At 41.6% G+C, this 27,395-nt stretch overlaps 1 protein-coding gene across 1 annotated transcript; it reads right to left on the bottom strand.

Annotated features, from left to right (window-relative positions):
• Positions 1–1,435: 1,435 nt before the first annotated feature.
• Positions 1,436–27,321, bottom strand: CSGALNACT1 (chondroitin sulfate N-acetylgalactosaminyltransferase 1). The gene is made up of 9 exons (XM_061478896.1): positions 27,238–27,321; positions 19,402–19,655; positions 16,852–17,771; positions 9,272–9,488; positions 7,958–8,059; positions 7,007–7,185; positions 6,498–6,592; positions 3,396–3,477; positions 1,436–3,033 (listed from the first exon to the last, which is right to left on the bottom strand). Exons 3-9 carry the CDS (start codon positions 17,483–17,485, stop codon positions 2,750–2,752), a joined length of 1,593 nt encoding a protein of 530 aa, XP_061334880.1. The 5' UTR covers positions 17,486–17,771; positions 19,402–19,655; positions 27,238–27,321; the 3' UTR covers positions 1,436–2,749.
• Positions 27,322–27,395: the final 74 nt, after the last annotated feature.

Raw genomic sequence — 27,395 nt, 5'->3', positions numbered from 1 at the left:
GAATACAGACTCAAAGAAACTGTTACAATCATCTGGTCTTAAAATGTACAACTCCGCTGATAGGTGGTTTCCATACAACGAAGGAGGAATAACAGCATTCCAGTTACAGCAGGTTTAAGTCTGGAGATAAAGCCTTAAAGTGAAATTCTGAAAGTGACAACACTCTGGCAATGGAAGTGACATAAGGAGCTTCTTAAGGCACTGTATCACATGTATCAAAGAGATACTTGCAAAATAATCTGCAACAATCAGGAGAGGTGGTGCCAGAATATTTGTGTGTGTGTGGGGGGGGAAATCTCTCTTTCCTTCTCCAGGAACTGTTTCTTTTGAAAAATACAGCTAAAATGAAAAGTCACTCAGAGATCCTAGAGAAAAGGTAGCACCAGTGAAGCATTCTCATGTGAAGAATGTGCCATAGTTGTTGTCCTGCTGGGTACTATTTGAAAACACAACTTGTAAAACTCCCACAGGGGCTGGATGACATGCTTGCTAAGATACCCAAAGTAACAACGTGTTGAATTTACAGGTGTCAAATGCTTCCAATTACAGAGTAATGTAGATTTGAAGAGGTCTCTGGAGATCATCTGTCTATCCCTGCTCCGTAAGTGCAGCCAACCTCAAAGATACCTTAAGCTGAGGGCTTAGGGAAACCTAAAGGAGGATAAATTAAAAACATCATGGAAATATTAAGGTTAGGCTTGAAGCAGGCTATGATTATGAAACTCTCCTAAAATACATTTCAAATTCAGGTTAAGGGGGACTGTAGGAGCAACTATTATCTTGGAGCAGCTGAGTTACCATAGCTCTCATATGTATTCAACAAGCCATACCCGTCTTCTCCTGTTGTGTATTTAAAAAGTTACTCCATCAAAACAAAGCCCTTTATAAATAATTTATCATGCAATCTGGGAACAAAAAAAGTCCTTTGGAAGACCTACTTGAGTTATTGCTGAAGTTTTTATGGTAAGTTACGTATTTGGGGGTAGGGGTTTTAAGCATACAGAGTTTCCATTCTTTCTGTTGTACTTTTGCATTGGTTTTGCACATCTGGTGATTTGCAAGGGATTTGCAATGCAGATCATATGCGTCCAGCAGAAGAAAACCTCCTGTAAACATGTGTCAAGGGAAAAGGTACTTACAGTAGCATGGTTTCAGCCTGCAGATTGGGCACAGGGTGCTTTCAAAAGAGGTTCATAAGTTCTCTCCAAGTAAAACAACAAATAGCATGTTATTCATTGTTCAGTTGCATATTTCTTCCACCAGCTTTTTCAAGCCAAAAACCAAATTAGAACCTATTTTCAGAATACTTTGAATTAATATGAAGCTATAAACCAAAGAGAGAAGCAGCATGTTTCAGCATGCAGGTAAGTAAATAGGATTTCCAAGCCCATGCAGTTTTTGTTGGCTAGTATACATTAAAATGACAAACAGTAGCCAGCATTAAAAGAAAAATGCTTTATAAGAACAGTAACTCATGCTTTCAACATATTTAGGCAATTGGAAATAATCTATTAAGAAGGATGCACCTATAATTATGATAAGAGAATTTTCTTGGTCCAGTAATCCATCACAGAAATTTATTTTGTTAATTACAAAAAGCTTTCTATGCTCTCGGCAAGATTCTACATTTGGTTTAAAAGGAATACTTTGGTATTGATTAATGGTCATTAATTTTGTTATCTGACATTCAGTGTTTAAAGCCTCCAGCTAAATCAGTACTGCAAGTTGATATATATATATCCTTTTCTTCTGCATGGTAAAGCTTCTGTCTCCCAGCACCCAGACTGTGTAGAAAAATCCCTTTACTTATCTGAACCCAGTTCCCATTCATAGGAAACACAGATCTGCAGAGCATTTTTCAAGTCTTGGAAGGCTGTTACTATTTCCTAGTAAGGCTAGAAGTAGAAAACTTGAAGTATGACAAAATAATTCCCAAGCAAAACCAAATTAATTTAAAAATAAATCTTGAGATACTTACAGTATTCTAAAGCAGAAATACACCATCTGATTCATGTGATATAACATGGCTCAGTGCTTTTGGTTTGCTGTCTGCAGAAGAGAACAAGCACTACTTTCCAGTGTTTTTGAAACATCACACTTGATCAGTAGGGCTTTCTCCTAGATTTTTGAAAGCACTTTCTGAGGTGCCTTTTGCCTCTGAGTGAATTGGGAATACCCTGTCAGTTCACTGCTGTTGCTACCCCACCCCAGCTCCTTGAGCGAAGAAGATTTTTGGTCACTCCAGCTTAATCATGGTTAACAATCAGATGGCATTCCCAGAGCAGGCACTCTGCCCTTCAAAATATTCAAAAATAGATCCTTTTAGATATGTCAGGCTAGATGTAGAAAGTATCTCATTATTATTGACCCACCAGCGGGTCAATCCTTTAAATAACTGTGCACATCTTCCAAACATTTCAATGGAAGAGCACATCCATTTGTTATTGTGAATACCACACTGTCATTTATATAATGTTTATTGCCTCTGTGACCTTGAATCTCATCAGGTGTTCAGGTCTGCCCCATAAGCAAGTGCTGAAGAGTCAGGCTGACGGAGTACTTAAAAGTCCTATTAAGAAAAAAAAAAACAGAAGGTGGGAGAGCAAGCGCTTTCCCTCATCTGCTGCTGCCGCCATCCTGCTGGAATCACCATCCTCTTTCAGTCTCATCTCATCTTCTCTTGTTAGCAGCTCTTTTCCAAAACACCATACAGTCCAATTCAGAGGGGTTTTGCCTCCCTTTTCTGGCTTCATGTCTTCTTCTTGCTCCATTTCTGTCTGTGCAGGTGTGTCTCTATCTCTTGCTTGAAAACAAGCATCCCAAGCTGGCCGTGAGAAGCCTCGTTCATGGCCTTGGACTGCATGCACATTTTGTACTGCTCTGGGGTCAGCTCGTCCAGGCACTGTTTTTCATGCCACAGATGGAAAAGACCCCTGACAGGCGTTCGGATCACCATGAGGTTGCTGTGAATGTATTTGCGGTACAGATGTACATCTTCACCACCCCATCCTTTAATGTCCAGATCAAAGCCACCTGATACAAACAAAATCCAAAATAAAACTAGAAATGTATACTAGCAAACTAGTGCTGTTGATTGTACTACAGCTGTTCTCTGGCTCCAGTCAGCCCTTTAAAACAGACGGACTTTCTGCCAACATCAAAGTGTCCAAATTTCTTAACTTCAAATCTTTCACTATCAGACAAAATTGCTTTATTTCAATTGAGCAGAGCTCTGATTCTGGTAACCTCTATGACACCTAGGAATAGTCTGAACATCTAACCAGAGCTCTACTGCAAATTAGAGGCGTAGACACACTAGCCAAGGAAAGGGAAGCCGATCACAGTTTTCTCTATCTCAGTAAAAAGACAAATGTATTGGAGTGTACTTTTCTTACCTATGTTGATAAAATCAGATCTGTACTGGCAAGTCATCCCAAACCCAAAGTCTCTCCAAAATCCAGTTTCTTTCTTAATAACCTGCATGGAGGGAAGGGAATGTTTATATGGGAGTAGAAGTGCTTTCAGTGTGAGAAGCACACTGAATGTGGGCAGAAATAGAAGCTCTTTAATTCTTCCCCATGGAAATCCGTGGCTGATCCTGAACCAGTTTTTGTAGATAGTGCACGTTTCTGCCCAAAAGAATCAGCTGTGTCATTAGCTATCATGGATAAACCCCTGATCCACTCCTGCTGTTGTAGACCAAAAGGATTCATATCACATCTCTCTATGGAGTTTGCTTCCTTGCAGACAAAACATCCTCCAAAATTATTGGTTTCTATGGGATTAAAATCAAATGTAAGAAACATACTGGCAAACCAGGGAAGCCAAACTCTGCTGTAGACCACAGGAGCTCTGGAAGAAAACAGTGGTTCTGATCTGACCACACAACTGACAGCTTTTTGATTGCCTTAATTTTGACAAAAAATAGGAAAATGGGAAGAATAGTTTCTTACTACAGAACTGCTAAGTCCAGCTAAAATTGAAGTCCAGAAATGTTAGGTGGTAGATATATATCCCATAAAAGCCTTTGTAATGATGAATGTGCAGTCTACATTACTGAGATAGACCATGAACACATGTATTGCAGGTATAAAATCAGATGAGCAAAAAAGCAGGGTTATCCTTTTCAAAAGCAAATATCCAAGTATATTTGACCATAAGGTCATAATTTAAGTGACCTAACCCAGTCTGGTGACACACCCAAGAGCTTCAGGGGACCGGGACAGGTATTTAAATCCCCTAAGCAAGTCAGCATTACTTGTCACTCTTGCAGGTCTAGTTACAAACCTACCCCTTAGCAGTTATTTTTGATAATTTTGGCTTCACTTGCCACAGAGCTACAGAAGATGAGGAGACAATTTCTATTTCTGGATTTACAAATCCCAGCATTTTCTTTACCAAAAAATCCTCTTCCAAAATAGTCTCTCCTGATTTCTTGTTCATGCCTCCCCTTTTTGTTTATAACTCTTGTCACGTCAATGTTTTCTATCTTACTGCTTGTGTGGCTATTTCTTTCTTTTCTCTTTTCTCCTTTCCTTGACAAAGCCAAGCTGCTGCAGAAGCCAATTAAAAAGAAACAAGATTGTAGCTGTCAGGTCTGCAATGTAGCAGAAGATCTCCATGCTGCTGCCCTTACAGCAAGCTACTCGTATGCATTAGCATTATTATTTCCCATTAGTGCAAGTGGCTGCTGCACAAATCAAATTCTGTCAAAGACCGCTGAAGGCTTTTCCTTTTTTTCTTCTCAGCAGCCCAAGTAACAGGACAGAGTGCTAACAATGTCTTCTTTTAATGGCACAGATCTGGCCTCATGCCTGGAAACTAATGTGGGCTGAAAATATAAAAATCTACATAAAAATTAGATTGGCAGTACTTCTTTAAGTCAAGCTTTTCTGACATAAGCATCACATTTTACAATTCAAATATTAGCTATAAATATTTGCACAATCCTGAAAACGTGCTTTTGGAATTTATGCCAGCTTGAGAGCTAAACTCTCATTTCCTAAGCACAGTCCTTAAAGCCTGAGAATCCCTGATGGGCTCTCATCAGAGAGAGAAGAGCTAATGTGAATCCCATGGTGTTATCAGAACAAGTTTCATCAAAGAAAAAAAAACAACAAACAATAGAAAGGATTTTCCAGCCTCTTCAGTAAAAGACTTTCTGGCTACCTGTTGGATAACACAGGGAGCAGTAGACAAAAAAGATTTTAAAATATTTTGGTTGATTTTTCAGACTCTATTTCTTCATTTTTCTAGAGGGATTGCAGGAAGTTGTGGTAGTGATGACAGAAGACTGGACTCACACCCCTAGTGATCTTTTTCTGCTGTGACTGTTGTTGGGCTCACAACAACCCTAATTCTTACCTACTGAAAACAATAGAAGTTGGGATGCTCTGGAGACAGTGTCCAGCCTGGGGCACAATGAGCTCTGAGAGGTGCAGTGCCTGGCAGTAAGAAGGGCAGCTGTGCCAATCTGGGACCTGTCCCAGAGAAACTGAATGAAGCTGCATAGCTGGCTTATGCTTCAATTTGAAAATTCAGCCACTTACCAGTGCTAGTGGGCTGAGGACTGGGACCTGCTGATTATGGAAAGAAGCAAGAGTGGAGGGTGGACATAAAGGGAAAGCCGTGACTTCTACCACCCCTTTAGCTTCAAGACAATGCAATGCCAGAGCACAAGAGAGTGGAGAATAGAATCTGCAGCAGCACCATGTAATGGCTCTGCCACTTGCTTCTTCCTCACAACAGCTTCCTCCTTATCAAGGAGACCTATCCCATTTCAACTACATGTTTTAATAGTATGCGTGATGGCAATGTTTTTAAACATAATGCTTTGTTGTAACACCAAAGATAGCAGGTGAGCTGAAAAACAGTGGAGTTAAGCTGTGTTATGTCAGCGCCAGATTAAAGCCAGAAGGGACAGCTCCAAACATGTGATTTGACTCTGAGACAACATGGTACATTTCAAAACATACTGTCTGGTTGCAGGCAGTTTAATGATGTGGGAGAGGAAAAACCACTGTAGGTGTTCAAGTAAGTGGGGAAATAATTGTGACAGCCCCTGGAATTCTGTTTTCACTGACTCATCTAAGGATATGTATGCTTTTTACAAATGTGAGCTATCGAAGATGCAAGCAAAGAAACTATGCAGTAATAGGAAGAAACGAGAGCAAGATCAGGGACTACCACCCCAAGACAGCACACCATGGAGGAACTGTTCACCAATTAGAAAATCCCTTCTGTCAGAGAAGCAAACATGGTTTAAATCCTTAGGCTCCGTGTATAAAACATCAAACAAGGGTTAAAATAAAGGATACCAAGATACTTCCCTGGGAAACATAACTGCAAAACTGCAGTAAGGTGACTGCTATAGTTAATTTTGTCTGTGTGATGGTGGCTGTGCACAAGGAATACGGAAATGCTACCCAAAAGCATATGCACTTTAAAAAAATGTTTTCTCCAAATAAAAGCAGCCATTAAGAGAAGCATGTACTTACCAGCTGCTGTTTTAAAGATGGGATGGAATCGTGGTGGCCATAAATTATACTGGGGTTATATTGGCTGAAGAGGACAGGATAAAACACCTTCTTCCCTGGAAATGACAATGGGTTATTTATTTTCTTTTAAAGCTGTATAGAACTCACTTCTCTCTCTTACAAGATGCTCTCCAGTTCAGACCAAATCCAAAATCACACAAATTTTGACTGAGCCTATATCCTTTGAGTGAGAATATGAATGCGAGGATAATATAATTAACAAAAAGATCTTGTTCCAGAGAGCACAGCTGCTGAAGAAATTCATCACACTGGGAGCAGGAGTGTTATAACCTTTCAAAAGCCAACCAGCAATGGAATTTTTATCCTCTTAATTAATTCTCTAAGTTTCAAGAATGATTTACTGCAGCTTCATTACCGATTCAGAGAAGAATACTCTGGTGAAGACTCTTACACAATAGGTAAAAATCTGTTGAAAGTTGAAAGACAATACACTTCATGAGTAGCAGTACCTGGCTGTGTGTTCAATCTACAGGAGTTTAGGAATTCAGCTGTGAAGTATATGTCCACGTCACAAAAAAAGAGAACAACATTGTTTCCTTTCCAAAATCGAGCACCAACATCTAATCCTTTGCCCCTGGAAAATTCTTCATTCAGCTGGATGAAGGTGAAGTTCTTGAAGTTGGCTGACCTGAAAGAAAATATTGAGCAACTGACTCTGTGCTTCTAGCTCTTAATATATGGGTGAGGAACCCAGTATGAAACAATTAACCTAGAAATCTGTAATGTCACAGTTCTAAGAGCAGTTTGAGGGAAGAAATGTGCACTTTGAGATTTCCACTATGTCTACATTCAGAGCTTGACCTGTGTACTCCTATGCTAGCATTCTTTCTTTGGGCAGACCTCACAAAAATCCCAACAATGCTTAGATGGGCAAAAATACCGTCAGTAAGCAAATATAAAATACATGTGGTTGTATTACTGTACCTATACAAAGGTCTTCTTCCCACATGAAGAGATACCAAAAGACATCACTGCCACATGATCTTGACAAACACAGCAAGTGTGCAAGTAAACACAGACCAGACCTGGCCAAAAGCATCTAGTTCCTGTGTGCTCTGCTAATATTGTCTGCACATGCCCTTGGAAGCCAACTTTCAGTCCTAACAGTTAAAGTTACTTTCAAAAGCACTAAAGAAGTTGCCAGTGTGAAAAAAAAGCTGCACTGAGGTAAATTCATTAACATCTGCTTTGTGGTTCTAAAAACCAGCATCACAGAACCATAGACATGGCACTGTCAGGGTAACACCGGTTTTATCTGATACAAAGGAAAAAAAAGCTGTTTTCACTGATGCAGTTTAGAACTTTTTGGTACAACTACAAGTCTGGACAGCTATCTAGTCTCCAATTCATGGTACAATTGCAGTTTATAAGCAGCACACATCAGATATTTGGGTACTTACTTGGAGGTATTTTCAAGTATTGATTTGACTTCATTCATTTGTTCTTTTCCAAAATAAACTACAGTGAGGTGAATTCTCCCATCCTGCTGAATGCCCATTTCCCTAGAGAATAGAAACAAATTTGTGACTTGTGCCAGAAGTTAGCTTTCTTCAATAACCTACAGCCACTAGGCAAAACAGAGTAGGGTGAACTTTGGAAGGCATCCCTGAGGGCACGATTCACTGACAGAGATCCTTGTCCTGACAAGGGACTCTACCTCTGTCAGATGGGACAGAAGATTATATTTCAGGCAGATTAGGAAAATACACAGCAGTTTTTGTTATATTAATAGGAGGATCCCATTAAAATAGGTCATCAAGCCCCAGGAAGAATGATCAGGCAGGCAATAACTCTAGCATTTAGGAGAATATGAGAGGTGGAGGTTAGAGAAGCTATATATACCCACCTCTTAACCTTGATTTTTTTGATAATAGATATTTCAGAGTTCAGATCTTTGGCATTCTGTTAAGAAACATTTACTAAAATCTAAGTAACAACCAGAGATCAAGCCAGGAGCCTAAGCATAGGACCCTTATGAATCAGTGCTAGACATCATGCCTCACTTGTACAAAGTTTAGACAGCAAGAGTTAATCTATAATCATCAGAGATCAGCATGACCAGAGGGTGATTTCTCTCAGTCTAAAACAAGAACCTCTTAGATGGCTAATTTAGACAAGGAGCCTAATTTTAGATAGCTGTAATCAGGCAAAACAAATCCCTTTGTAAGAGTCAGTATCTGTTGCTAACACAGTCTTTTCTGGGCAGCTATTTAAAGCTATATATCAAATAAATTCTCCTCCAAACATTATCTCCATGCTGAAAAATAGAAGTTTGAAAGTGACTATCCTCAAATACATTTCCTTCTTGTCTTTTATTGCCTTAATCTTTTCTCTAATAGCACCTAGCAAAGTGTCTGGGAGCACTAACTCCCCTTTTCCTTAGAAATGTTCCTTTGCAACTAATAGCATGAAATTCTCAAGTTGCCACAGTGAGTGGGCCCCAGCAAAACAGATTGAGACACATAAGCCAGGTAAATGCAAATCAGAAACCCTGATGACTGGAATATAATTGCTTTTACTGCTCATCACAATGCATTAAGCAGCCAAATGCCTTTCAGTCTCTACAATAATCTCAAAAATGATTTCTTAGTGGCACAATGAAATATTATGTAAAAGTAGTATGATTTTTACTGAGTAAGGCTTGATAACTTCTAAAATTGCATTCTACTTTCCAAGTAAGAAAAAATGAAGTCAGCACTGGAATGGGAACCCACCTGAAATTCTGCATGAATTGCCGAAATTTGCTGGCTCTCTTGGCCAATGGCACAATGACATTAATAAGTGTGTCAGCTACATTGACATTTTCATTTTTCACTTTCATTACAGGACCAAATGGTCGGAATAAAACAATCTTCTTGAACTGATGCTTTGCGTCTCCTTTGAACGTCAGCTCGTACAATGTGCCTTTGTCTTTTTCAGTACGGTAAATCCCTACATGAAAACAAAAGAGAGGAGACATTGGATTAAAGTTAGAATCCTTGGAAGATGGTAGATAAAAAATGATGCAGTCTTCACCTGCTACACATAAGCTGAAAGGCAGGGGAGGCATGAGATAGTTGCTTGTAACCTAGTACACAATCCACCATCCACTGGAGGAGGCTGTTACCCTGGCAGGGCCTCAGCCCTGGGTTGCAAGAGCTGTTTGGTATTCTCACAGGCACATTCCTAGGCTTGGCCAAGTTACAAACCCCTGAAGGTTACCAATTGCTCACACCCAGCAGACACACTGTCCTTATTTTACAGACTGCTCCACTTGGATGCTGCAGACATGCATGGTAATAGTGATACAGAGGGACTGTGAAAGGCAGCCTGCCTCTCTGCAGTATAAGTGATTAGGCCATCTCCCAGAAAAGCAATTTTCCTGATGAGCATATTCCTTTCCTCCTTTCTGGGAGGTTCTCTGGAAAGTCCCCTAAAAAACTATGCAACCAGGCCCCAGCAGCCATCAACTTTGCCCACCACCAATCAGGACAAAACTCTCGTTACTCATTTCTCAGGAGACTTGTTTTTTTCTGGCAATGATGCCCACTCCTGTGTGAGTAATGGTCTGCAAGGATGACACTTCTCAGAGTTTGTCAGAGGCTAGACCCAGGACACACATTAGACAGTCTCCGAGGGTATTTAATTCATACAGGCATCTACTTACTTCCTGTATAGAAGGAACTTGCATACAGTGTCGATCATGCCCCACTGAAATACTATTCTGACACCTGAAATGAGATAAAGTTGGCAAAAAGACTATAGATTTTACCCACTTTAAATGACGCTACTGTGCATACTGATATAAAGCTTTTACATAGTTAGATCCATTAGGTTTAAGAAGGAATAAGTAAATGTTAATTTGAACTATTTGCTAAGCCATTGTAAATATCCTAACAAATTCATCAGTAGAAGAGTATAATTGCAATGCCTTCCATTTCTTGCAGAAACTCAAGAGACAAAGCAAAACTCATCAGGAAAAAAAACACCTTTGCTTAACTTGTTTCTTCTTTTTTATTCCTCCCCATCTGGTTGTGAAGAACAGCTTGACCAAAATAATGCCTTTTTTTTTTTTTCTTTAAATTCTTTAATCTTAAGTCATCTTTTTATGTATAGCATTGCTGTGCATCTGACCCATAGATTGTCAGCTCTCTTCGTATTTCTTGTGAAGGTCTGGGTCAAAGGTTTACTTGAACTGCAAAGTGACATAAACTCTAAATCTTGTATTGTGGCTTTAATACTGGTATGTTCAGAACAGCCAAAAAATTAGTGAGGTAATTTTTTAATTTCCCTGGCCAGAGCTCTGTGAACTGTCTTATCTTCACCATCACTGTGTGTTTTATTCTTAATGAACAATATATGCAGATTTACTGAGCTGTTATTCACTTCATGTTTTATTTTTAACCTAAGTTGATTCAACAAATGCTCCAACCCTCCCTCCAGAGTAGCAGATGAACCTAGTGAGATAACAGCTCCATCATTATTTTATTGCTAATCTTTTAAAGCCGCATCCTTGACTCTCCTTAGCTTTTCCTATATAGTCTGTGCAAAGTACAGACCATGAACTATATCTGTTATTAAAGTTGAGCCTGCACTTGAGATCATCTGAATGGTGACCTAATAGTCCCTGTATTTCCTCTTCCTGGTGGCCAGAGAATGGAAATCTGGGCCTTTGAGTTCAGCTCACCCATTTATTCTTTGCAGAAAGGCTGCTGATGATTGGAGCATGTTGCTGGGTGCACTCATTTATTCAGGCAGTTTTTGAACACAGGTCTTGCCAAGGAAGTTTGTGCTGTGGAAGGGTAAGGTAGCCTTTTGACATTAAGCTGAACAAAAATATAAACTAAATCTGATTTGCATTTTCTCAAAAGAGAAACAAACAGGAGTGTTTCACAGGTTTGACATAGCGAACTGACATTTTTTCATCGCAACGAAGATCTAAATTAAATTAACCAATTTAATAATAGCTACCATGCAACATCTGAAAGTCTTCGCTTCTATATCCTCTTCTACCCCTGTCAAGAAACAATGACCCCCACAAATACTACTACCCCAGAGATACGTACATTTGTGGAATAAAGGAAGCTTTCCCAAGTAAGCAAGAAGCACCTTCAAGCAGAATGCGTGTTGTGACCCAAGGGATCCCTCCTAGTGCTACACATATTGAAAAAGGCTGCTTCTAACTCTGCAGTTTTGTCCTTGTTCAGAACTTCTACTATAGCTAAAAAAAAACCAGCTTAGGTGAAGGCAAGGTTCCCTCATGCAAGTTGGTATTCCAAAAATTTACAGTCCTACCATTTTACCTTGAAGAGAACTGTATGCAAGTTTAATGCATACCATTTAATTAAATATGGTTATTCTTGATACAAATTTAAACCATTTGTTTTCCTTTCCTAAGCATCTTCTTTCCTTTTTTTAAGTATTTTTTTTAGAGGCAGAGAACAAAATGATTTGCCCAAGGTCAGACAGTGAGCCCTGGAAATAAGCCTGAATGTCTTGAGTCACTCCAGGGACTCACCCAGCAGAACATCCTGCTTTTCACAAGATTCTTCCATTTCCGAAAGCACTACTTCATTTCTGCCATCAAGACCTTTAACATGATTCAGAAACATGCGTCAAGCAGTCTCAGTTCTAAGAGGTGTCGCACAAGGAGAGGAAGAAAGTAATCTCAAAAAAGTAAAACAAAAACCTTTTCCTGAAAAGGTTGCTCCTGGAACAAAAGCCTTGGAAAGGCCAGATGTTCACTATGGATAAAAGAAGGTCAGTTGAGCATCTATTGCTTCCATTACAGCAGTATGTTTCAGATTATGCACCATTCCTTTCAGAAGCAGGGAGAAAAGTCAAAGTCTTTGGAAATGCAATGTAAAAATAGGAACAGGAGCTTTGAGCCAGCAGAGAGACTGGCCCTAGAATGAAACGGAGAAGCAAAGAAAGACCTGGGTGGCCTGAAGGGTTGACTAAAGAGCGGTAAGTGTGCAGTCTTCAGAACAGCAACTCCCAGGACTCTCTAAAGAAATGGAAAATACCTGATCTCTATTCAGCAGGGCAGGCAAGCAAGATTCAGAATATACATGGCAAAGAGACATGCAACCTTAACAAAGTCCTGTTGAGTGCATGACAATTTTAGCCTCAGTTCCACAGACCATAGGTTTCAGGTCTTCCACTGTAAACAGAAATGCTCCTTGGACCAGAGCTCATTACTTATATTCTATTAAATATTTTTGGAACCGCTATTACAATTTATCAGTATTCACTGTCCCCATTTTAACTCAATATGATGGTGGTCTTTCTGCTTCATGTACAGTAAAATACATCATCTTATCCTTTGAGGAAGAGCATTATCCTTTCAGTAAGCTTCCAGGGCAAAATTGTATCAGGCAGCCCACCACCAGTAGCTGTCATCTTGAGGAAGCAAAGCTACTCTTTTACATTCACCTCTGAGACCATATTTAAAACTCCAGGGTTGTGGTTTAAGCCCAGCCAGTCCCAGCACCATGCAGCCATTCACTACCTCCCACTGCAGCAGAATGGGGAGGAGAATAGAAAGAATTGAAACCCCACGGCTTGGGATAAGAACAGTTTAATAACTAAAGTATAATATACTAGTAGTAGTAATAATAATAATAATGATGATGGAAGTAACAAGGGGAGAGAATACAAAACTAAAAGGGAAAAGGAAAACCAACAATAAACACAAGTGATGCACAATACAGTTGTTAGCCACCCACTGACTCAGCCTGACCTGAGCAGTGATCTGGGCCTTGTGGGTGACTCCCCCCAATTTATATACTGGGCGTGACATGCTGTGATATGGTTAGTCTGGGTCAGATGTCATGTCTCTGCTTCCTCCTGGCCTCCTCACTGGCAAAGCATGAGAGACTGAAAAGTCCTTGATCAGAGTAAGCATTACTGAGCAACAACTAAAACATCGGTGTGTTACCAGCATTGTTCTCAGACTAAAGCTGAAACACAGCACTGCACCAGCTACTAGGAAGGAGAAAAATAACTGTTACAGCTGAAACCAGGACATCCAGTCACGAGAGAGTCACATACTTTAGGCAGGAAAACTTATACAGCATATTTGACAGTGCTGTGGCAGGGCATTTCTGAAGTGATCCAGGGATTTTCTGGAAGTGTTCCTATTGGGAGAGAACATCACCAGACAGTGATTACATTCACGTATGGAATGCACCACTCAGGCTTGTTAGAATCTCTAAATTATTAACTCCATCCTTGAGAAAATGAATGACTTGCAAATCTATTCAGGTCTGCTGCCATTACATAAATTAATGATCAGACCTGCAGTTCTGCCCATTGAGCAACTGGCTTTCTATTGGAAACAGAGCAGTCTTTTGCCTGCTTAGAATACCCAGAAAATTCTTATCTTTTCCATGTTGTTTCTTACCAGCTCCTTGTAGCAGAAAGTGAGTGAGCTTGGTATAGAAGTGGGAGGAATAAGGAGGAGAGGATTATAGCAGCTGAATAGCCCAAGTGCCTCTGTGAAGAGAGAAGCAGACCAGCAGCCAGATGGATACATTTCAGGCCCAAGGGAGAAGGTGTGGCTCTCTTGGTTTAAGTAAGGAAAAATGGAAAATTCCACCATGTGTCAGCTATTAGTCCTGGAAAGAGAACTGTCTGAGAATCCTACCCAAATTTCATGTAACAGCAAATCTGCTGAGAAGGAGTTTAGCTCAGATGTAAGGTACTAGGGTCACAATCTAATTCCCACGCATAAGTGGTTCTGTCTAGAAACTGCAGAGGATGCAACACTTATTTTAAGAGATCCCAGCCACAGAGACAAAATATTTATCCTTAAATGTAAGAAGTGTTTGGAGAAATGTTTTCCCTCTGCAAAGACAAGACTAAAGTGATGGAATGGAAAAGAGGAAGAGAAACAGACCCTAATCAAATTTACTGCACCAAACTACCACTCTGCCTATTGACATATGTTAACAATGAGCTAGTATAGAAAAAGTGCTAGCAGGTACCAGATGTGACTCACAAGAATAGGAAAAGAACAGACAAGAGGCCCAAGAACGCGAAATTAACTTGCAGCACTCTATATACTAGTAAGACTAGCTAGTGAGATCAGCAGCACACTTGAGTAAAGCCAGTGTCAAAGGCTTCACTGAATATTCAGAAACAAAGACGCAAGTCTAATGTATCAAGAGCAGCACTTCAGGTTGTGGATCCTGTCTCTGACCCTGATTACCTGATCTTCATTTCAGCACATCCCTTCACCTGCTCAACCTTAAGACAAGGGCATCAGACCTACCTTTAACATGTGAGATGCATACACCTTTTGTGCGCTATTGCTAGAGCAGGTGGAAGGTAAAAAGCTTACAGGGTTAAGTGGCACTACTTTCAGTGCAGACCTGGGCCACATCTCCCAGAAAATTCCAGCTATCCTGGCCAGTTCCAGAAGTGAAAACAGCTGGCTTTGGTGGCTGGATAATTCTGCTCACGGATGCTGTATTGCTGAATTCGTATAAAGCTGCCAAAAGCTGCCGTGGAATCCAGCCTGTTACTAACTTGTTATGTAGGCAGTGGCACCTGCAGAGCACTGTCTCCAAAACAAATTCTGAGTCCAAACCATACTTGAAATGCAGAATAGGAATAGAAAACTCTCTTCTCCTGTTCAAGTTACACAAAGAAATACATTTGTTTGTGCTATGATCAGCAGTTTTTATCATTCTTGAAGAATGGAGGCTGGGGGAAGGGGGACTGCCAAGAGATAACAGAGATTTTCAAGGGAACTTTGCAGAGATATTTTCTGCCAAGTCAGCACAGCTCCATCCCTGCATTTGCAAACAAATCTGTTTGCACTACTAAGAATGAGAATTTGTTCCTTGCACCTACAAGAAGCTAGGGCTTGTCCTGTGGGGGAGGACACAAGGAAAGTTTCTTGAGCTCAGGCTGAGCTGCATGCAAGGCTCCAGTTTCTTAAGCTCTGAGATGCATGCAAGGCTTTCTCCCTCTGGAGTATTTCATCATGAGTGAGAAAGCCTGCAAGGCCGTTAGTGCATAAGGAATCTCCACAGAGCCAGCACTGCAGCGCGCATCCTTTCCCATGCCTTTCTGCACACCACATTCTGCTTTGCTCCTCAGGAACAGCACTGGTACCCAGACAAAGCCCTCTGATTGTGCATAAAGGTAGGCTCTAAGCAAAATGGTAACTTTATTGGAATATTAAGCAACGTATGGCAGGAAACATCTCCTTTCCCCTCGCCTCTCCCGGTGAAAGAGCTGGTGCCAAGCATAGATGCTTATTCAGCTCCTATAATAAACAGTAGAAACATATTTTGAAATTATAAAACAAACAACAAACAGAAAAGAGGAGACCAGAAGCACATAGCTCCATAATGCATTCAGATGCTGGCAGCCAGAAGCACTTCCCAGTTCCCTGCCATGCCCTAGTCCCATGTCTGAGCCAGAGGAATTTGACTGGTGCAGAGAAAGTACCTGCACCAGCGAGGAGCCAGGACCTACCTCAACAAGGTCTTTACACGCTGAAAACTGTCTGTATCAACAACAGAGACATCACAGCTCCTGAAATACATCTGAAGTACTCCTGAAATACACCTGGTGTCTCTGCCTGGCTGCGAAAAAGCAGCCTGACTGGAACCAAGTAAGCACTTTGGATTTAGTGACAGAATAAATGAAGACCAGTCACTGTAAAAAATGGCACTTTAAAAAAATGGCACTTTAAAAATCCACACTTACTGCCTCAATATTATATATTAGAGTAAAAACTGTTTAGATCCATTTTAGAATCCAAGGGCTGAGTTGCACCACTCCTCATATAGGAGATACCCTGCAAAGGTTAGGCTTTCATAGTCATTTGAAGTTACAGGTGATACCAGCTGACTTACTGAGCTCCTCAGCTGCTGTCCTCAAAACCTATCTTGCCACTCTGACTCTAGCAGAGCTGTGTAGGTGGAAATAAGTGTAACATTGGAGTTTGGATTTGGACTGCAGTTATCAGTCTTAACAGTGACAATAGGTCTGGGATTGCAGCCTGGTCATTCACCCCTTGTTTTGTCAGTTCTGAAGCAAGTGCTTGACTAGAGAGCTGTGAGCACACATTAGTGGTCACTACAAGAGACTGGCAGGCACTGTTGTCACAAAGTCCAATTCCCCAGCAAAGCTGCCATTCTGCAGTTGTACCTGAGACAGCATCACTGGGTCGCAACATTAACATCATCCCAGGCATCTGTGCTCTGAGATAACACCCATCTCCCTCAGCAAAGCAGTCACACCAGAACCCCTCACCAGCACTGTGTAGACCCTTCTAACCTCCTGTCTGCATACAAACCTTCAATGAAGTCAGAGGCTGTGTACACACGGTGTTTTGCATTGCCATTCCCCTCTGGATTGTTCAAACTCCCAACAGCTAACTCTATCACCTCTATCAACTCATTTCGCTTATCCTTCCTTACAGGTTTCTCTTCTGGGTGGCGCGTCAGCCCTGTCTCCAGCTGGTACACCTTCTGAAGAGTAAAGGTCTCAAAGGGCACAACCGCATACTCTGTGGACAGCTTAATGCCGCTGTGCACCTCAGCTTTGTCTATTTGGGAACGGAGGAAAGCCAGCAGATTAGCCTGGGCCTTCTCCGGGTTGCTGTGGTCAAGTCGAATGCCCAAAGGGTCTGGGTGCTGGTCCTGCATGTTCTTAAACTGCTCACTCCTGCCCTGGAGCTCAGCCTTCAGCTGGGCAATTTGTTTCTTCAAACTGATGATGTAGTTGAGGTGATACTCTTCTCGCTCTTGCAGAATGGCTTCATATCCCTCCTTCATAGTCGGACTGTGCACCCTGGGCAAGGAAAGCTGCTGATTGTCACCCTTGGGTGTGCAAGCCAACATATAAACAATTGTCACCAAGCAACAGGCCACCATCAGCAGGCCTACAAATCGGGGGAGAAATAGAACAAATCTTCGGCGGAGAATCATCACTCAAAAAGCAGTCTAACCCCACACATGCAACAGTTCTTACATCCACGCAGTGTCACAGAGGCCCCTGGACTTGGAGTATTCTTACACAGATACATGTATGTACAGGAGCTGGCTTGTCAGCTCTCTTAAAACATTTGCTCTGCCTCTATATTGGGCTCTCTCTGCTGTTTACCCAACAGGACCAAAAGACAAGCTCTGAAGCAGACAGGACACCTCCCGATCCTCATGGCAGCACCTTCACTGCTGCAATCTGTTCAGCTGGTTGCTGCTGGAGCCTGAGGACCTGAAAGACAAATGACAAGGACAGTCATTTAGGCACTGAATTAATCTGAATTTGGTCATCCAGTCCAAACCATTAAGAATGTTCTAAGAATTTACCTCATTTCTCAACTGCTTTGAGAAGAGAGAGAGCTCTCTCTTTGAGAGAGCTGTGAAGTGCTTGTGGACCCTTACATGGGAAATCCTGTATGCATGAATTTAATTTTAATAACATGACTTCATCCATCGCCAATGAAAAACTGGTCCAGGCCTCAACATCTGTCATGATTTAGAAATTTTAGGAAGTCATCATCTATTACTTTTTGGGGAGATGTTAAGGTGCTAAATTCATCTGAGCAATGATGAAGTGTTCTGCCTCTTAAAGCACTCAGATTTTGAGTGCCACAGCTACCGCATAGATTTCAGCTTTCAGGCATGTTTTTCCAAAACACCAGGTGGCAAATGTGGTTCTATTTGAACATATGAAGCCTGGCCTGGAGCAGAAATTTGATAACCAAGAGACTAGAGACTATTATCGAGGCCAATCACTGCAACTAGTACTGTTTGACATATCCTACCAGATGCTCCCATTAAAACTAAAGAAGGAGAGAGAGGATTTTTTAGGAGCATTCAGGCCAAGTCTTACTCAAAATCAGGGGAAGCTTTGTTTCCAGCTAAGGCTGACAGCATTGCACACTGTGTTATCATTTTAAGGCTCTCTTCTGTTTCTCTTAACATTATAAAAAGTCTTGCAGCAATGTTCAGTACTACTGTGTTTTTCACATATGCTCTCTGCTCAGGAGTGAAGACCACAGAAAAGGTTTTGGGAAGCTGGCTTAGGTATATTTTTAAGTAAGAGAAGTTAAAACTGGGAACGTTATAAATTTTAGTAAGATTTCCTCATGTATACTTAGAAGCAGGACAGAAAAATTAGATGACTGAACACAAATATTGATCCAGCTGTAAGCTACATCAAAAATTGCACTGAGAATACTACCAGTGGGATTTTCAAAATCCCTATTTTTTGGCCAAAATCCATGCTGATGCAAGGAGCTTCATCATTTACTCAGCTGATAGTAGATTTAGGCCAAGGCTGAGTAATGTCCTAGATAACACTGATGCTACAATGTTAGACTCAAACACAATCAAATTAATTGAGCAACCCTGCTGCTCTCCCCTTGCATGCATGTATGACACTATGACACTTGAGATTCACAGTCCTTTTAGTCATACACCGTTGCCATCAGGTCCTTAAGTAAAAACAGGTTGTCTAAGATGAGAATATCAGAGTTATAATCTTAAGTCAAAGTCTTCTGTAGGATGTTCTACGAACTGCTACAGGATTTCCTCCCCACGCCTTGATTGACTATTGCTCTATATATAGCAGCTATGCAGTCGTATTTATCTTTGAACTGTTATCAATATTTTATCAGTCTGAAGAGCTTCTAGGAAAAAAAAATGCACTTCTAGAGTAAGAATTGAGGAGGCTAAAGTGAGCTATGAAAATACTACTGTATTTTTCTCAATGCTGTAATGCTGAATGGCTATTATAGTATTTAGAGGATTCTCCAGAAAATGTGAAATGAAGAATTGTTGATGTTGAAGAAAATATTCAAGCAGCAGGAAAAAGGACAGGATGAAGTTGGTGCCCTTACCTTTTTGCTGTGATCTTCTCTTTGGAACATCTTGGTCTGCTACAGCTACTTCTCAGCTTTCCACGATCATCTGTTTATCTCCCTTCTTATGCCCTTCCCAGAAAATACTTGTACTGTGGAAAGCACCGTCAACCTCAGAACACCTTTTCATTGCTTTCACATTTACCAGCTGCCTACATCTTCAGTCTGCCTCCTGTGTGGTGAAAGGCTGTAGTGGAGACGCTTCCTATGGTTGCACTATAAAAGCTGGCCTCCTGCAATGTAAAGGAGCTTGTCAAAGCAGGGAAAATTAATCTGGGCATTTCTAACTCTACAACAGATCTGGCTAGAAGACTGCAAGAAGGTAGTGTGCAGTGAGACAGGGTCAGGAAGTGGTAAGATGTAGTACATAAAACACTGCTGTGCTTGTATGCTTCACTTCACACAATTAGTCCATTGACAGAATTGGCAGAAGCTGAACATCACTGAAAGGATTAGTTGTGCTAACATGGCATAAACTGAAATTACATCTCAATGGCTTAGATAAACATGCAACTTCATTTCTACAAGCAGCAACAGATTCGAGTTTTGGGTAAAGAGCTCTTCAAATGTTGACCCTAAAATATATGTGTGCATATATAGCCATCTTCACTAAAACATACTAGGTCTCTCTTCAGAGAACTCTCTTTCCTATAGAATCATAGAATAGTTAGGGTTGGAAAGGACCTTAAGATCATCTAGTTCCAACCCCCCTGCCATGGGCAGGGACACCTTATACTAAATCATATCACCCAAGGCCTCATCCAACCTGGTCTTGAGCACTGCCAGGGATGGAGCATTCACAACCTCCCTGGGCAACCTATTCCAGTGCCTCACCACCCTAACAGGAAAGAATTTCCTTCTTATATCCAACCTAAACTTCCCCTGTTTAAGTTTTAACCCGTTACCCCTTGTCCTATCACTACAGTCCCTAATGAAGAGTCCCTCCCCAGCATCCCTATAGGCCCCCTTCAGATACTGGAAGGCTGCTATGAGGTCTCCACACAGCCTTCTCTTCTCCAGGATGAACAGCCCCAACTTTCTCAGCCTGTCTTCATATGGGAGCTGCTCCACTCCCCTGAGCATCCTCGTGGCCCTCCTCTGGACTTGTTCCAACAGTTCCATGTCCTTTTTATGTTGAGGACACCAGAACTGCACACAATACTCCAGGTGAGGTCTCACGAAAGCAGGGTAGAGGGGCAGGATCACCTCCTTCGACCTGCTGGTCACGTTCCTTTTGATGCAGCCCAGGATACGGTTGGCTTTCTGGGCTGCAAGCGCACACTGCCAGCTCATGTTCATTTTCTCATCAACCAACACCTCCAAGTCCTTCTCCACAGGGCTGCTCTGAATCTCTTCTCTGCCCAACCTGTAGCTGTGCCTGGGATTGCTCCGACCCAGGTGTAGGACCTTGCACTTCTCATGGTTAAACCTCATGAGGTTGGCATCAGCTCACATCACAAGTGTGTCGAGGTCCCTCTGGATGGCATCCCTTCCCTCCAGGGTATCAACCGAATCACACAGCTTGGTGTCATCGGCAAACTTGCTGAGGGCGCACTCAATCCTAGTGCCCATGTCACCCACAAAGATGTTAAACAAGACCGGCCCCAACACCGATCCCTGAAGGACACCACTTGTTACTGGTCTCCAGCCGGACATTGAGCCATTGACCACAACTCTTTGTGTGCAGCCATCCAGCCAGTTCTTTATCCACCGAGTGGTCCAATTGATGTCTCTCCAATTTAGAGACAAGGATGTCGTGTGGGACAGTGTCCAATGCTTTACACAAGTCCAGGTAGATGACATCAACTGCTCTACCCCTGTCCATCAGTTCTGTAGCCCCATCATAGAAGGCCACCAAATTGGTCAGGCAGGATTTCCCCTTGGTGAAGCCACGCTGGCTGTCACCAAGCACCTTGTTGATTTTCATGTGCCTTAGCATGCCTTCCAGGAGAATCTGCTCCAAGATTTTGCCAGGCACAGAGGTGAGACTGACTATCTAGTTTTCTGGTTTATAATCTCAGCCATCAAAGATGCATATTTAAAAATTCTTCAGAACAGTAAAATAACTGAGCCACCATTCTCATAACAAGAAATTCAGGCTATGAGGATTGCTGCCCTCTTCAAAGGGATTTTGACATCATGACTGGAGGCATCTTGACAACAAGCACTTATTACGTACTCTCTTTTTTTTTTTTTTTGCTATATCTGTCTTACTAAATCGTACTGGTGGCTTCAGTGGCACTGTCTTAGAGGCACTGACTGATATTTAACTATACAGTTGTTACTGTACATCCTATCTCATAGGCATGCTTGTGAAAGCAGTCCCAATCCATGTCAGTGCCAAAAAAAGCAGATTACTTTAAGTCAACACTGAAGGTGGTCACAGCTAAAGCATCTTAACTGGATAGACAGTGCCAGAAAGCTAGGGATGGTAACTCCTCCTAACAACCGTTCTGTTGATTTCACCAGACCTACACAGTTTCACACCATCTGAGAGAGCCTGAGATCAAGAGGAGGCAAACTGAAATGTCAGTTTTTTTTCCAGGAACTGACAAAAACACCTCTGTATTTCACAGCAGTCAACTGCATCAAATAGTATTAGTCTATTTGCAAAGAGAAGCTTTAACGACTACCCAGTGGTTAGTCTGAGAGACAAGGAAAAGGACATTAATTATAAAAAAGTATCTGTTTGCAAAAACATCTTCAACCTCAGCTCAACCTGTTAGCACAGCCAGAGGTCAGCCTAGCACACAGGGGCTTTTCATTTCAAGTGCCTGAGCCCAAAAATGAGCTGAACACAGAAACGGGTTCTGTCACCAGCGTAAGCACTCTGTGAATGGCTCCACACAGTGGAGTGTGCTGCACCATAAGGAGTGGCAGAACTTAACAAAGTTGGTTGGTATGCACCCGCCACAGATGTTACCAGCATCTGGATTTTTAATGGGCTGTAGAGATAAAGGAAACTTATCCCTTAACAGAAAAGACAATGTATATTAAGTATGAATTTTTGACTCCCAAAACCAAAACTGAGAATTTGAGCTTCATACTCCCCTCGCTCTTCATGTTGAAGTCACAAACGGCTGGCAAAAGAACAGTTATATTTGCAGAGGCAGCAATCTCCCAACACACATGGAATGGGCAATGCCAAATAATTACATGCTTTCTGCTACAGCTTCCTATTGCAGGTTTAACTCAGACTGGTAAGTACCATTTTAGCTCAAAAAACTTTTTTTTTTCTTCTCTCCCCCCCCCCCTTCTTTTTTTTTTATAGAGGCAGTGAATGGCAGAAGCTGCAATTAGTTTTCTAGTAGGTGTTTGAAATATCTTCACTGAACAGCAGCACATGTCACAGTGAGATTTCATTAGAATCATATTAGTCTTCAGAATGAGCTGCAGGGAGGGGGAAACAGATGTTTCACCTGGACTTTAAGTGTACACACACACAAAGAAAGACAATCTGCAACCACTTGGCATTTGCCTTGAACTTTTTAATTACGAGTACTGCACATACCACTGCAGACAAATCAGTCTGCTTTAAAAGTTAGGGACAAGATTTTGCCCCCTAAACCCCTTGATAAAAATTCAAGCCACTGAGCAAAATGGGACAAGGATGAAAATCGAGTCTTACACAAGTGTTTAAGGTGCATGGGGAGGGAATGCAAAAAGAAATTATTTCTCCTTCAAGCCAAATTATGATTTATCAACTACTCCTCAGCCTAGTTCATCTGAATTAAACAAAAGGCAGAAATAAAGGCAAGAACCTGTCTGATAAACTCTGTGCACCTTCATAGCCTCTCTGTACTGCATTCCCTCTTGGGCTGACACTCACACATCCCAAACAAACCACTTAAAATCCTAATATCTTGTTTGCAAATGATAGAGCACTTGAAACAGGAGTAAAGGATTGTTAAGAAATAGCATCCAGAATCAAAATGCTAACTGCCAGTACTTGAAGACAGTAGACAACTTACTGCAAAAATATTCATTTCCTAATCTTCAGTTCCAGAGTAATCTTCAGCAGATTCTACTCATATTTCCATGCATACTCTCAAAGTGAGTCTCAGTCTCTAACCCACCCACAGAAGGCAGTTGCACCATCCTCCTCTATAACTGACAATTACAATCTGATAATCTTGCAGAAAGGTTACAACTATTAGAAGCAGTCTTAAGCAGAATAAGAAATGTTCAAAAGCCTTAATGTTCCTGGAAATACTATGTTTTCTTCTTGCGAGGGAGCTGAGAAGTGGCTGGCTTTACATTTAAGATACTGCTATATGCTTCTCAGTCTGTGTTGTGGTTTAAACCCAGTTAGGTAACTTGTTCACTCACTCCCCCCTTCTTTCCCTCCCCCTACTCCCAGAGGGACGGAGAGGAGAATCAAAAAGAATGCAACTCCCACGGGTTGAGATAAGAACAGTTTAGTAACTAAGGTATAACACAGATCACTACTGCTACTACCAATAATAACAATGATAAAGGAAATAACAAGGGAAGAGAATACAACATCTCACCACCAGCCAACCGATAACTCACCCCCCCCAGCCCAACCAAGCTCTGACCGATACCTCCTCCAACCCTGCAGTCTACCAGCCCTTCCGGGTAACTCCCAGTTACATCCTGGGCATGACGTGCTGTGGTACGGAATAGCTCTTTGGCTAGCTTGGGTCAGGTGTCCTGTCTCTGCTTCCTCCTGGCTTCCCTTCCTCCCTGGCAGAGCATGAGGCCCACAAAGTCCTTGGCCAAACCAAAACATCACTATCAGCTCTGTTCCCAGGCCGAAAGTCAAAACACTGCACTGCACCAGCTACCAAGAAGGAGAAACATGACTGCTACTGCTGAACCCAGGACAGTCTGGAAGTTAAAAAAAACAATGCAGAAGTTTTAACTTTTCCCTTCGTTGGCAATTTGGATCATAGTGTGGCTAATTTAATTGGTTCCCTCCTATCAAGAGGAGTAACTTTCCGTAAGAGTACCACCTGACACTTCAGCCCTATATTCTGAGGTCTTAGTGTACTCACATTAGACCATCCCCTTACATGTAACAAAAAACTGCACAGAAGTTTAACATTAGTTAAGTTCTAACCACACCTGAAAAGAATCAATAAAATATCTAAAATTATCTCCACACACTGATAGCATCACTGTTTATTATACATAAGAATTATTACTTTAAGTAACTGCAACAACACTAGCAGAAGTGCTTTCTCTCCCCCAGAACAATGTTATGTGTGAAGACTTGGCAGTTTTCCACAGATCAATAACCTGCAATTATAGGAGTCTTTATTAGGAATGTTATTTTTTGTATTAGACACTCAGATTTCCACCTTACAACCACAATGCGCTACCCCTCTCTGCTAAACACACTGACTTGTAGGTGTATAAACCTGAACTTCCACAGCACAATTGTTAGTCGGAGGTACTATAGTACACTTCCAAAAGCCTTTACTGGACTTTCCTGGAAGTTTCCAACACTGTTTATCCTCCAGAAGGCAATGTAAGAGATGCATGTCCTGTCATGATCTCCAGTCTAACCTGGAGATTCCCTTCTCCTCTCCTTGCCAGAAATCCCCTGCTACAGCTAGAATCCCCTGCCACCAAGCTGGATAGTGAACTTGAGCTTCATTAACTCCAGCATTGCTGACAGCAGAGGAGGTTTCCTTCCTTCTGAGTCCAGCATGTGTGAATGGAGGAGAGACGTCTGACTTGCACAAGCCCAATGTTATTCTCTCATGGTAATGCAGAGCCCTAAATTTTGTGCTCTCTGTACTTAAAAGGAAATTTGCTGGGTAGTGTGGTATCAAGACAGTCCTTCAAATAAAATAATCAAGAGCAAAGAGGACAAGAGAAAAACAACTTGGTATACCAGGTATAAAGGTTTTGATGTGTTATTGAGGCTGAGCAAGACTTAGCAGGATAGGGACTAGTACTGCTGACCAAGATCACTGTTCAGCTATGGTTTACACTACAAAAGAAAATCAGGTTTCAGACTGCAAACTAATAATCAAGAAGCCAGAAAATTACTGCAACCTGGTTGAGTACTGAGACAGGTACCCAAGCTCCACACATAGCTCTAAAACATGCAGCATTAACAGTTCTTATAGCTCACCTGTTAACCCCCAAGCTCTGCTGATCTGCATCTCCCTATCAGTCTGGTCAGTACTGATGGACAGGAAGAGACCAGTCCTGTGACTCAGCCCCCATTTCCTTCCTCCTCCAGGTTAGCGCTTACTGTGAATCAACAAGTGCCACAGAGTCCCATTTAGTTCATCACTACTGTTTTGGTATGTGGTTTTGGTCAAAGATCTATCATTTCCTTGATATATCAGGAAAGATTCTCCTAGCAATTCTTTGAAAAGCCCAAGCTTTTTACCTATTTCAGTTAAATATTTTTTCTCTTTTAAGAGAAAGTTTCCAAATATCAAATGAGACCGCATCTGGAATATTGTGTCCAGTTCTGGGCCCCTCAGTTCAAGAAGGACAGGGAGCTGCTGGAGAGAGTCCAGCGCAGGGCAATGAAGATGATTAAGGGAGTGGAGCATCTCCCTTATGAGGAAAGACTGAGGGAGCTGGGTCTCTATAGTTTAGAGAAGAGGAGACTGAGGGGTGACCTTATAAGTGTCTATAAATATATAAAGGGGGAGTGTCACGAGGATGGAGCCAGGCTCTACTCAGTGGCAAACAACGATAGGACAAGGGGTAATGGGTACAAACTGGAACACAAGAGGTTCCACTTAAACTTGAGAAGAAACTTCTTCTCGGTGAGGGTGACGGAACACTGGAACAGGCTGCCCAGGGAGGTTGTGGAGTCTCCTTCCCTGGAGACATTCAAAACCCGCCTGGACACATTCCTGTGTAACATTATCTAGGTGTTCCTGCTCTGGCAGGGGGATTGGACTAGATGATCTTTCGAGGTCCCTTCCAATCTCTAGCATACTGTGATACTGTGATACTGTGATCAGAGAACCACAGACTCATTGGGGTTGGAAGGGACCTCTGGCAATCATCTGCTCATCTGCTCCAATCCCCTAGCAGGTTACACAGGAATATGCCCAGTCAGGTTTTGAATATCTCCAGAGAGGGCGACTCCACGACCTCCCTGGACAGCCTGTTCTAGCGCTCTACCACACTCTATGTAAAGAAGTTCATTCTCATGTTGAGGTGAAACTTCTTGTGTTTTAATTTATGGCCACTGCTCCTTGGCCTGTTGCTGGGCACCACCAAAAAGAGTCTGGCACCATCCTCTTGGCACCCACCTTTGACATATTTATATGCATTAATGAGATCCCCTTTCAGTCTTGTCTTCTCTAAGCTAAACAGACCCAGCTCCCACAGTCTCTCCTCATAAAAGAGATGCTCCAAACCCCTGATCATCCTTGTGGCCCTCCACTAGACCCTCAGTATCTTTTTCATTTTCTTATTTGAGGCTTATATAATATTTGAATCTCACTGACTTCACCTTCACCATTAAACTAGTCAATTCTTTATTATGGGAACTTGAAAAGATAAATCACAGCAAAGCTTCTGCAGCAAAGGTCCAGGCAGAGGGGTAAAAGAAAGAAAGACTGTACAAAAAATTAAATATAGAGAGCCTATCTACTTGACCATGAAATGATTTTTCCAAAAGGGAATTGAAACAAAAACCCTGAAGACAAGCGAAGGAACTGTCTTACAAAACACAGCTATCTACGACGTTTTACTTAAGACAATTGATTTCCATAGAATGAAGATGTTAGCTTTGCATGATACACTTAGATGGATTTATTTTTAAATAGAATATTTCAGTTGGTTGAGAATGTCTACTTTGTTTTAACTTACCAAGTCACAGTGCTTCAACTTTTCATTTCATGTTGGTTTGTGGGCTTCTTTGAAAACACTAGAGCACACACAGGCCCAGATAAAACATCACTTCTGGTCAAATAGCTCTTTTAATTTTATGAAAAATGTCATCACATTTTTATATCCTTTAACTAAAT

Source organism: Pezoporus flaviventris, unplaced genomic scaffold (assembly GCF_033815535.1).
Source record: "Pezoporus flaviventris isolate CSIRO_AGI_PZ_B2104156 unplaced genomic scaffold, CSIRO_AGI_Pfla_v1 ptg000002l, whole genome shotgun sequence".
Lineage (NCBI taxonomy): Eukaryota > Metazoa > Chordata > Aves > Psittaciformes > Psittacidae > Pezoporus > Pezoporus flaviventris.
This window is presented reverse-complemented; position numbering and strand designations above follow the sequence as displayed.